Here is a 12,586-nt window from a genome sequence, read left to right on the forward strand (position 1 = left end):
TTTTTGTAGAACTCTTCCAGAATTCATGTGCTAGTTTCTCCTTTCACAAAAGACTGGTTGAGCATGGGGGGGGGGGGGGGGGGGGGGGGGGGGGGAAGCATGAGAATGTAGAAAAAGGTTATTGATAAACTGATCATGACAAAGAGGACATTTCAATCTACGATGTCCATCCAATCCCTGACAGAGCAATTTCATCCATCCCAATCCTCATTTCTCTAGCCCTGCAATTTTTTCTCTCATATCCATCAACTCCCATTTTAATTTTTGCTACTTAACTGCAAAGGATTACTTCTATGATTAATTGAACAGCATATTTGAGACATTGGAGGAAACCAGAACACCCAGCAGAAACCACACATTCATAGGGAGACCACAAATGCCAAACACATACTACAGGTCAGGAATAGTCCAGGTTCTTTGGAGCTATACCACTGTCAGGCTTTAATAATATAGAAATATATATATATCACTATTTCAGACAAAATAGTTGAACAAAAACACAGTGCCCCATGTATTTGGCCAAATATGAAACTTGTAACAATATTGGATAACCAAGCAAGAATAGAATGACATATGGGAAAATGTTGAAAATTTTGCTAAACTCAGCAAGTCATGGGGTTGATACCGAAGATAAAAGCCCAAAGATTGATCGGAAGCCAAAGCCCGATGGCAAAAAGCCCTGAATCTGCTAGTCCACTGGGGAAGTCGGAGGCCAACATCTGCAAATCCATGAATCCAATGGAGCCTGGAGGCCTGGCCTCTCCTGCCTTGAGGTTGGAGGATAGTCCGTGTGTATGAGTAAGTGAGAGGATGGTGGAGTGATGGAGGGAAGAAAGGGATTTGTTTTAATGTTTTGTTGCTGTTGTTTGCTGAACATAGTGTGTATGCTATTTTGGTGCCAGAATGCGTGGGGACACTTGTAGGGTGCCCCCAGCACATGCTTAAATTACTGGTTGTTAATTAAAACAACACATTTTATTGCATGCTTCAATGTACATGTGATCAATAAATTCTGGCCAGATTTGCTAAAGAGATCATAACACAGCAAATTTTATGTAAGCTGTGTTCAGTAACATAATTGAAATGATTTAACAGCCAATTAACACTAAAATAGAAAGGTAAAAATGTCAACTGTAAAATATGGGAAGTTGTGGGAGCTCATTGTGTTGATTTGATTTTGGTCAATCGATAAATACAAAATTTGTCTAAAGGAAAATTTGAGAATGGTGTTCCATTGAGCTTACAGGAGAGTTCCTCTAGGTGTAAGGGTCTTAGTTGCACTGTATGCAGAAATATCAACACAGAAAGTTTGAATTTTTTTGTTTCAATATAAAGAGAAAGAGTTGGTAAACTATTTGTTATTATGGAATAGGACAGAATAATAGAAAAATATTGTAGTAAAAGTAAATAATAGATTTCAAGCAGAAGGAAGTTATTTTTAAAAGAAGGAATTAAGTAATATGCTACCAAAGTTAATGACTCAAGTGAAGCCAAGTCAGATTTTGAGAGTTAGCAAGCTAGTTAGAAGTAGTGAGATATACAGGAACAGGGACTACATATAGGAGTAGACTATTGCTTATTGGCAGGTGAATATAATAATGGATTCATCAAGCCAAGTGACTTTTTTGTACAAAATTTCGACTTCTAGAAATATAGAAAAAGGTATGCAAACCTTTTTCTTCTCTTCATTTATCAAGAACTCTTTGTCAGCCAGACTTTTCTTTAGTTCTACCTCCACATCTTGGTTCAGTTTCACTTTGTCATGTAGCCTTCTCAATTCTGCTTGATTCTCTATAGACTTGTACAAAAATACAAATTAAACAACATGGGTTCACTTCATGTATATTGACCCAAGACATCTGAAAACTAATACCTTATTTAGTAACATCAAAAACAACTATAAAAGAGTTCAAAGTTATTATAAGTTTGGCAAATTCTGAAATTAGGCTCCTTCCCCCCCCCCCCCCCCACATATTCTTGCTTATTACACAGTAAATAGGAAAACAAACAGAATTAAGTTTTTTGAGAGCTCTGCGACCATAATTTAAATACATCCATTTCATTCATCAAATTTCTCTATTCTCATAGGTGACTAAACAGTTCTCCACATACAAGAAATGCTTCAGTGATAAATGCATGCTTAATGAAAAGTGAACTATCATCCAGGCACTCTAATTTCTTTTTTGGGTGGTGGCAAGATTGTATAATGTTGGATAGACAAAGTAAGGCAGTTTATGTTCTATAAGAAATGAAATAGGAAAAAAATATTTGACAATTGTGACTCCTCTTCATTTTAACATTCGTTTAACACCAACATTAAGCTAATCCATTAGCAAAGATTATCCTAGATAACTGTCCAAAGAGCAAAGATATCATAATGGCCATTTTAAAACTATTAATTTTTAAACTTCATGTGGTATAATTTCAGGAACTGCTGTGAAGGGCTTTATTGTCAGCCAAACAGCTTTTGTTTCTTTTTAAATATTACTTCAAAAGTTTAACACTAAGTCATCGTAATTTCCATTTATCAGAACCATACTTTTTTGTAGCTACTTGTCTATCTATAGAAATGTAGTTACTACTTCCAATTTTAAAAAAACAAAGGTAAATTGAATTGATATTGTGCATTTTATTCATTCAGCACACTCCAAAGGTGTGTAACACTGATATTTGATATACTGAGAATCCTGACCTATGAATATTTTTGTAGATATTGATAGCATGAAAAAACTCACAATGGAACAAATCAAATCATGAACTTTAAATGAAGGAAGAAAGTGTTAAAACATTATTTGGAAGGATCATCAGTCTTATTTCAAAGTACTTGTATAATAAAACTAAGTCTGAAAATTTGAGTGTGTCAAACAGCATTGTACCATATAGATACTATTAATATTAATATAACATTAAGATACAAGATTAACAAAATTAAGAAATATTAAGATTATAATCTGTTGAATGATAAAACTCTAAATGACCATCATATCCAAATGCATCATGACTTGTTATGGCAACTGCTCTGTATGGGACTGCAAGAAATCGCAAAGTATGTGGACATAGCTCAGCACACATAGAAACCAGCCTCCTCTACATTGACTCAAATCTACACTTTTCACTGCCTCTATACAGTAGTGAACATAATCAAAAACCCCAATATTTCAATTTTCTCCAACTCCCACTGGACAGAAGAACACACAATACATAAGCCTGAAAGCACATAGTACCAGGCTCAGGAACAAATTCTACCCTATAAGACTACTGAATGGTCTTGTAGCACAAGATGAACTCTTGACCTCACAATGGCACCAGCGTACAACACTCCCTTGGTTAACATCTTCCAGATAGACTACAAAAATGTCTTTTTATTTCTTTTACGCCTGTTTTTCACCTTGAATCTATGGGACTGTTAGAGCCAGCAACTTACAGTTTGGAGATCAATTGAGTGATCCAGCGCTTTACTATCTCCGAGAAGATTCCAGAAAGTGAGCTCAGACAGCCTCAATTGCAAAGAAACTTCTGAGATGGGGTGTGAGCAGATGTCCAACTACATTTCACTGATTAAAGCATTCATTAATCACCAATTAAAGTGTCAAGGAAGACAGAGGTGAATGTGAAAGGAGACTAATCGTTCAGCAACAAAGGCCTTCCTTTTGATCCCTCTGAGGAGTTTGTGAGCAGCCTACCTCTACGTGGTTGGCAGGTAGGCCTCCGCCTCGTGGTGTACCTCTCTTTTGATGAACGTCAATGATATTGGAGGATGCATCATGCTTCTGTGTTTATGGATTGGACTAATGCAGTTATGGGCCATGGACTTTTTCCAGACTTTTTTTTTTAAATATTCTGTGTCTTTTATTGGCCATTCATCTGGTTTGTTGTGTGAGAGGAAGGGTTTGGGAGTTATTGTACATTTGTGTTCTGTTAGGTTTTTGTGCTGGGGCGGGAAGGTAGGTTTGATGTTTCTCTCTGAACAACTTTCATGTTCTTTCTTTGCTTTTGAGGCTATCTGGAGAAGATGAATTTCAGAGTTGTATATAGATACAAACTGTGATAATAAATGAACCTTTCAACAATCTACCCTGCACTTTCTCTGCAACTATAACTCTATTTAGCTTTTTATTTTCTAGCACTACCTCGGCGCAGCAATGTGACAAAATGAATGGCATGCAAACCCAAGTTTGTCACTGTACTGAGGCATATGTGACAATAATAAACCAATTTAAATTACCATTTCAATATTATCTTGAAGATCACATTTCAATTGATCCCTCTCAGCCTGAAGACCCAACAATTCTTTATATAGGTTCTCTTTCTCTTCACTGATAGTCTTGCAATTTTCCTCAAGAATGAGAAGCTGTTCAGTTAAATTCTTTATCTCAGTTGTTTCAACCGCACTGCTCACATTTAGAAGGTCTTCGTCCTAGTCACCAAATGTAAAATTTCAAACACCATTCTTCAAATATTTGGTAACAAATAGACATTTCATTGATCACTTTTGCACATTAACAAGAACACCAGAATAGGAAACTCACTTTAAGCCAACAGAAAATAACTAAAAAGTTTGAAATATGTTTTGGCAGCAAGAACACTAAGATTCATCTACACTTTTAAATACAGCTGTAAATCCCCAACTTAGTCCCAGCAGAAAAAAATACCATACTTCAACTACTCATTTTTCAACCAGATTTAGAATTTATACATTTAAAATAGTAAATAAGCAAAATTAGACTACAATCAAGATCACATTTGAATTTATGCTCTTCAAACCTGTGCACCAAAAGACAACATTTATTCTCGACTTTCATGCTAATATAGGATTATAAGAATCTATCTCTTCAGCAATCAGTTCAGTCAGGAAATTAATTCAATCACTAGGATGTAAAATTCATCTTTAACTTAACCATTAACCCCAAAAAAAATTTGTATACTACCAACACTTTACTGAAACATTAATCAAGCTGAGATTTAAAGTAAAATTTTAATTTAGTCATGTTCATCGCTGAAAAACATACAGGAAGTTTGCAGCATTTTGACATTACTTGATTAACCTTTTGGGACTTGGGTTGCAACATTGCCAATTCTTCATTGTCTTTTGTTAAAACTTGTAATTTAGTCATCAGCTCTTCTTTCACTTCATTAAGTAATTTAATATCTTCTGATGCTTTAGAAAGTTTATCATCTAGTAAAAGGGAAACAAACAATAACAGATTGCATTTCCAAAGACAAAAAAATATGCCGATATAACAAAATCTATATTAACATTTTGTGACTTTCAATTCTAATGAAAGTGACAAATAACAAAACAGTCTGCTATATGCTCTATTGCTGCTGCACAACTCAAACAGTGATTCACTGTTACATTAATATCTTTGATTTGTTTAGGTGCAAAAGATTTTTGGTGTAAATACATTATTCCATAATTTTGTAAATTGAACAATAAAGAAAAGCAGGAGAAAGAATGCCAGTAATAACAACCTTGCTGAAACAGTTTAAGTTAAAGAGGTGACTTCAATAATTGAACGTCTTCGTCTTTAATGATTACTAATGGCAGTTTGTCAAAGAGGCAGTGTCTCCACTTGAATCCAAACTTAGCTGGTACCTCTAACTTTAGCATAAAATCATTTGTACCCGAATACATGTCCGCTACTTGTGTTGGCACGTAACTTCCATGCAACAGAAAATAGAGTACATCACACCACTATAGTGGGTTGTTAAATTGAGCTCAATGCCATGAAGTTGAGATTCAGAAATGAAATATTAAACAAGGAATTATGCCCCTTTTAAGGTATACACATGATTCAGAGTCAAAATTATCTAAATCTGCAACTCAGCCTGATGCTATAGAAACTGGAGGCTGTCAGGACAAGAGAACTATCCTAATTCCTCCCCATGGTTACTTGTGCCCAGTTGAATCAGCTCTTTCATGCGCATTCTACTTTTGTCGTGGCTACAATCCTGTACAAACGTCGGTTAGAGCACAGGATTGACCAGGCACTTGGACCTACATATAGCAACAATTGCTTCCAACCAGCTTTGAACCAAGCAAGCTCAGTTTCCAACATGGGCTGATTTCTATTCCTTTTTGATCAATGGAGTCAAACTTTTAAATCACTTAGCAAGCTACAGCTCTCAGTGCAACTCGACCAACATTTATTTCAAATTAAAATTGTAGAAATCATCTGAACATCTATAACTTTTGCCATTAGAAAATCATTAAAGTTTAAATCAATGACTCTCAGAAAGCATAATGTTCTTCAGATACTAGGGACAAATTGTGAACTTCACTTATCACCTCAATCAATGATAATTTTCTTAAATATTAATTGATTTCATTTATTGGTAAATGTAAAATTTTCAAAACTTAATTTCTGTATTGCTTTGATGAACAGGATTCAAAGTTAAAATAAATACAACCAGAACAACTGATAAAATATTATTAATCTCACTTATTTCATTTTGCTTTGCAATCTCATGTGTTAGCTGTTGTTCCAGCTCTTTAACTTTTCCTTCTTTGTCTTCAATGTTATGCTGAAGTTGTAAACATTTAGCTCTCTCTTCTTCAAGTTGTCTGCAGTACAATCCTAATTCTGTTTTGAAGCTTTCCATTCTACATTGTATTTTGTTCTGTAGAAAGCACAAGGAAATACAGGAGCAATCATGTTACGTTTCAGTGATGGTGCAAAAAATATCAGTTTCCACTTCAACCCCATTTTCTTGAAATGTGAGCAGAGTGCTAAGTTACTATGCCAACATGCATTTTGTCATCATATCTCAACAAAAAGGTGTTTAAAGAATTAATCTGTGTATTAATAGACTTAGAACTTGCCTTTTTGAACTAATCCATATCTAGCATGAGCAAGAACGCTACACCATTCATGGACCTTGATCAACAATTAATTTACAAATCAACTACAATATTGTAGCTTATATTATAATTAGTAGGAAGGAAACAAAAATATCAATTACAAGTCATTAAGAAGTTAGCCAAGGAAACATCAGGTGGATGCCAAGCGATGAGTTTAATTGGCAGGGAAATGATTTATTTTTACTTTTTAAAATACAGAGGTGGGAAACATTTAATACTTGACGCAACTTCCAATGCATCGAAAAAAGGACTACTGTTTAAGAAAATATTTTTAATTCCCTTTGAAGGAATGCGCAAGGGTCTCTAATGAACTGTTTAAAAGGGACTTTTAACAACCTCAGTGTTTTTGTTTTACCTGCTGTTCAGCGTTCAAATTTTCCTGATGAATCCTCTCATTTTGAAGGCTGGTCACTGCTTCTTGGAGTTTGTCCCTTTCTTGAACAATCAGTGAGACTTCTCCCCGCAAGTTTGCAAGTTGGTTATCATTTTCTTCTTTGCCAATTAATAAGTTATCACGTTCAGAGGTGACACCATTCAGTTCTTCCGTTAACTTTAAAACCTAGATGCAAATTTATGGCAGATGAACTTTCTCCCACATCATTGATGGCCACATTAATATAAACTTTTTTTTAAAACACACTCCATTTCACCTCCAAATTTCTCTAGCCTTTTTCTGTAGTCCAGAGCCTTCACTAGCCAAGTGACATGAACCGAAGGTTATCTTTGTTGCAAAGCTTTTATTCATGCTACTGCATTACAAGATTTTAATATCAAAACCTCTCAGCCATAGAATCAGAGATACAACACAGAAACAGGCTTTGGGCCCACTGAGTCTACACCAACCATTTGCACTCATTTTTACACTAATCCTACTCTAATCCACAACTACCCCACTATATGAAACATCCTCCCCACATCCACTACTCAGACCTTTCAATATTTGATACGATTTCCATGAGATTCTCCCCTCATTGTCCAAATTCCAATGAGAACATGCCCAGAGCCATCAAACACTCTTCATATGTCAATCCTTTCATTCCGGTAATTATTCTCTGAACCTCCTCTAGACACTCTCCAATGACAGCAAATAGTTTCTTAGACAAGGGGCCAAAATTGCTCACAGTACTTCAGATGTAGTCTGACCAATGCCTTATGAAGACTCAGCAATACATCCTTGCTCTTATATTCTAATTCTCTCAAAATGAATGCTAACATTGTGTTTGCCTTCCTTACCATTGACTTAACCTGCAAGTTAACAAAGCATTTTTGAACTTTCTCCCCATTTAGAAAATAGTCCATCCCTTGAGTGCTTGTACCGAAGTGCACAACATACACTTCACTGCATTGTATTCCATCTGCCACTTCTTTGCCAATTCTTCTAATCTGTTCAAGTCCTTCTGCAGAACCCCTGCTTCCTCAACACTATCTGTCCCTCCACCTATCTTCATGTCATCTATAAACTTTGCCCCAAAGCCACTAATTCTGTCTTCCAAATCATTGATGTATATAACGTGAAAAGAAGCAGTCCCAACAATCCCTGTGAAACAACACAAGTCACCAGCAGCCAACCAGAAAAGGTTCTCTTTATGCACACTCTTTGCCTCTTGCCAATCAGCCAAAATCTTCTTTCTATGCTAATCTTCTTGTAGTAATACCATGGGCTGTCTTGTTAAGCAGCCTCATGTGCAGCACCTTGTCAGAAGGCCTTCTGAAAATCCAAATAAACAACATCCACTGATTCCTTTGTTCATTCTGTCTGTTATTTCCTCAAAGAATTCCAACAGATTTGTTGGGGAGGATTTCCACTAAGAAAACCATGCTGACTTTCGTTTATTTTATCATGTGCCTCCAAGTGTCTTGAAACCTCATCCATAATAATGGACTCCATCATCTTCCCAACCACTGAAGTCAGGCTAATATTCTTTCTTCTGCCTCCCTAGCATCTTAAAGAGTGAAGTGACTTTTGCAATTTTACAGCCCTCTGGAACCAACCCAGTGATTCCTTAAAGATCATTTCTAACATCTCCACAATCTTGCTTTTCAGCTAAGTCCCAATATTCTCTCCTCAGGACCTCCTTCCCTTTTCCTACCTATATCGTTGGTACCAATATATAGCTCATCTTCCCCAATTATAATGCTGTTAACCCGATCCAAGACATCCCTGACCCTGGCACCTGGCAGGCAAAAAGAAATTTCTGTTTCTTTTTCACAAACATAGAAGCTCCTATCTGTACCTCTAACTATGAAATCCATCCTCCAACCACTACTGCACTCCTCTTCCCTTCTGAGCTGCAGAGCCAGTCTCTGTACCTGCTCGCTATGGCTTCTCTTGGGTAGGTCAACCCCCGCCCCTCCTCCAACATCATCCAAACAGATATACTTATAACTGAGGGGAACGGCCACAGGGGCACTCTACACTGGCTGACCATTCCCTTTCCTTCTCCTGACAGTCACCCTGGTACCTGCCTCCTTCAATTTAAGGCTGGCTACCCCCAATTCCAGTTATGCATCAAAATGGAACTCAAATCATAGTTAAGTCAATGACCAATGACTTCCTTCCAGCTAGCTGTACAAGGTCATCTGTATTCCAAATTCACATTTCTCTAAATGTATGTCCATCTTTACACACCCACAATCACTACCGGAACTTAGAATGTTTAAATATCTCAATATTGTCAATTCGTCTGATTAAAGAGCAAAAGAAGTTAGTGACATTACATTGACAGATTTTTTCCAAATGTTTAACAAAAGACTCCCAAATAAGCTTCAGGCGAAATCTGTAAGTTGAAAAGCGAAAGTTGACTGCACAACAGTAGCAAAAACTACAATCCAAGAGATACAAACTAAATCACAAAATGTTAGCCATATTAAAATAGTAAAATAGCTCAAAAAGGAACTGACAAACCTGCAAATGACAATAACTACAGCCACCCTTTTTCACAGGCAATAAAATAAGCATGCCAAAGCCAAATGGGGAAAAGGTGGATTACACAAATAGCTCACAGGAAATAGAGAAATTATATTATTCAAACAAGTTTTTGAGATGGGGTGGGAAGGAAGTAAAAGAAAAATAATTTAATAAATGTTATCCATGACTGCCTGAGGAATTATATTTTTCTAATGGCATATGACAGTTTAAAAAGAAACAATAGTTACCAAAATAATAGTCGTTGCAATTCAAAACTCACTGGGCTTTTGGACATGAAGGACCAGATGTCCTTCCAAGTATTCTTCCAGTATGGAGGCAAAAGGTAAAGAGGGAATGTTTAGCTGTAGAAAATGTTTTACCTGTTTTTCTAATTCATCTATTTTCTCTGGCAACAAATTGTTTTGAGATAAAAAGGCCACTTCTTGTTGCAGTCTGATGTTTTCTTTTCCTGCTTTCTCCAACTGTTGATTAAGATCAGCAACGCTCTTTTCCAGTTGAATACGATCCAATACATCTGTCAATCACAAAACATAACCTGCTTTACAGTTTCACAACACAATGATCTCTCTTTAAAAATATTAAAATCTTCTCACAGGTCAGAAGGGAGAGAAATGATGAAGAAGAATGCGGTAGTCATAGGGGATCCCATAGTGAGGGAACAGACTGGAGGTTCTGTCAGCCTGATAAAGACACCCACATGGTGTGTTGCCTCCTGGTGCCAGGGTACAGGATATCTCGGATTGGGCATAGAGTATTCTGAAGGAAGAGGGTAAACAGCCAAAAGTCTTGGTACATGCTGGTACCAATGACACAGGTTAAAAAAAAGGAGGTCCTGAAGAGAGAATTCATGGACTTGGGTAGGAAGCTCATAAGCAGGACCTCCAGGGTAGTAATTTCAGGATTGTCGCCTGTGTCACATGCTAACGAGTGCAGCAATAGCATGATCAGGCATATTAATATGTGGCTGAGAGACTGGTGTAAAGGTTAGGGCTACAGGTTCCTAGATCAGTGAGGCCTCTTCTGGGAGAGGTACGACCTGTACAAAAAGGGACAGGTTACACCTGAACCCAAAGGCATCTATTATCCTAGCAGGCAAGTTTAATAGAGCTATTCAGGAGGGTTTAAACTAATTTGGCAGTGGGATGGGAACCGGAGTGATAGGTCTGAGGAAAAACAAACCAGAAATAAATCAAAGATAGTGTGCAACAGGGATGATAGAAAGAACAGGCAGGAGATGAGGAATCATCACAGTCAATGGGATGAGTTCCAGGGCAATAGAGGCATGGTGCAGTTAAAACAGAAAGCAACAAATACTGGACTAATATTGTTGTATTTGAATGCACACAGCTTAAGAAATAAAATGGACGATCTTGAAATTCAGCTACAGATCGGCAAGTATGATGTTGTGGCCATCTCTGAAACTTGGCTAAAGTATGGCTGCCATTGGGAGCTGAACATCCAAGGATATACAGAGGATCAGAAAGATAGGTTAGTAGGCAGAGTGGGTGGTGTGGCCCTGTGTACAAGAAATAATATTAAATCATTAGAAAAGGATGACATAGGATGACTATGGGTTGGGTAAAGAAGTAGCAAGGGTAAAAGGACTCTAAATGGCAGTTGTATACAGGCCTCCAACCAGCAGCCAGATGTGGATTACAAATTACTGCAGGAGATAGAAAAGGCGTGTCAGAAGGGCAATGTCATGATAATGGTTGGACAGTTTAACATGAAAGTGCATTGGGAAAACCAGGCCAGTACTTGACCTCAAGAGCAAATTTGTAGAATGTTTAAAGGATGGCTTTTTAGAACAGCTTATTGTTGAGCCCACCAGGGAGATCTGCTGTGCTGGATTGGCTGTTGTGTAATGATCAGAAAGTGATAAGAGAGCTTAAGGTTAAGGAACTCTTAGGGAACAGAGATCATAATATGATCGAGTTCACTTTGAAATCTGAGAAGGAGAAATTAAATTCCAATGTGTTGGTGTTTCAGTGGAATGGCATAAGAGGGGAACTGGCCAAGGTTGACTGGGACACCAGCAGGAAGGACAGTAGAGCAGCAATGGCTGGAGTTTCTGTGAAAAATGAGGGAAGTGCAAGACAGCTATATTCTAAATAAGAAGAAAATATTGAATGGAATAAAGGACACTACCGTGGCTGACAAGTGAAGTCCGAGCCAAAGTAAAAGCAAAAGAGGGCATACGAGGAAGCCAAAGCCAGTGGGAAAATAGAGGATTGGGAAGCTTTTAAAAACTTGCAGAAGTAAGAAGGTCAGTAGGAAGGAAAAGATAGATTATTAAAGGAAGCTGGCGACTAATATGAAAGAAGATACTAAAAGCTTTCTTAAGTATATAAAGGGTAAAAGAATGTTCAGGGTAGATATAGGACCAACAGAAAATGACACTAGAGATATTGTAACGAGAGATGCAGAGAGGGCAGAGTAACTGAAGACATCTGCAGAATACCAGACATTCAAGCATGTCAGGGAAGTGAAGCTTGTGCAGTGAAAATTACGACTGAGAAGGTACTCAGGAAGCTTAATAGTCTGAGGGTGGACAAAACTCCTGGACCTGATAGAGTTCTGAAGGAAGTAGCTGGAAAGATTACAGAGGCACTAATGATGATCTTTCAAGAATCGATAGATTTTGGCATTGTACTGGATGACTGGAAAATTGCAAATGTCATTCTGCTATTTAAAAAAGGTAGGAGGCAGCAGAAAGGAAACTATAGATCTGCTAGCCAGACATCAGTAGTTGGGAAGCTATTGGAATCAATTGTTAGGGATGAGATTAGAGTACC

General features: G+C 37.3%; 1 protein-coding gene across 1 annotated transcript in view; it reads right to left on the reverse strand.

Annotated features, from left to right (window-relative positions):
• cenpe (centromere protein E) overlaps positions 1-12,586 on the reverse strand; it is a 151,473-nt gene that overhangs the window by 80,761 nt on the left and 58,126 nt on the right. The window contains exons 22-27 of the mRNA XM_059970108.1: positions 10,151-10,305; positions 7,218-7,421; positions 6,444-6,621; positions 5,046-5,176; positions 4,226-4,417; positions 1,673-1,798 (exon numbers count right to left, since the gene is read on the reverse strand). Of these exons, the coding sequence (XP_059826091.1) occupies positions 1,673-1,798; positions 4,226-4,417; positions 5,046-5,176; positions 6,444-6,621; positions 7,218-7,421; positions 10,151-10,305 (986 nt within the window). The remainder of the gene's footprint in view (positions 1-1,672; positions 1,799-4,225; positions 4,418-5,045; positions 5,177-6,443; positions 6,622-7,217; positions 7,422-10,150; positions 10,306-12,586) is intronic.

The sequence above is a fragment of the Hypanus sabinus genome, chromosome 5, assembly GCF_030144855.1.
Source record: "Hypanus sabinus isolate sHypSab1 chromosome 5, sHypSab1.hap1, whole genome shotgun sequence".
Taxonomy (NCBI): Eukaryota; Metazoa; Chordata; class Chondrichthyes; order Myliobatiformes; family Dasyatidae; genus Hypanus; species Hypanus sabinus.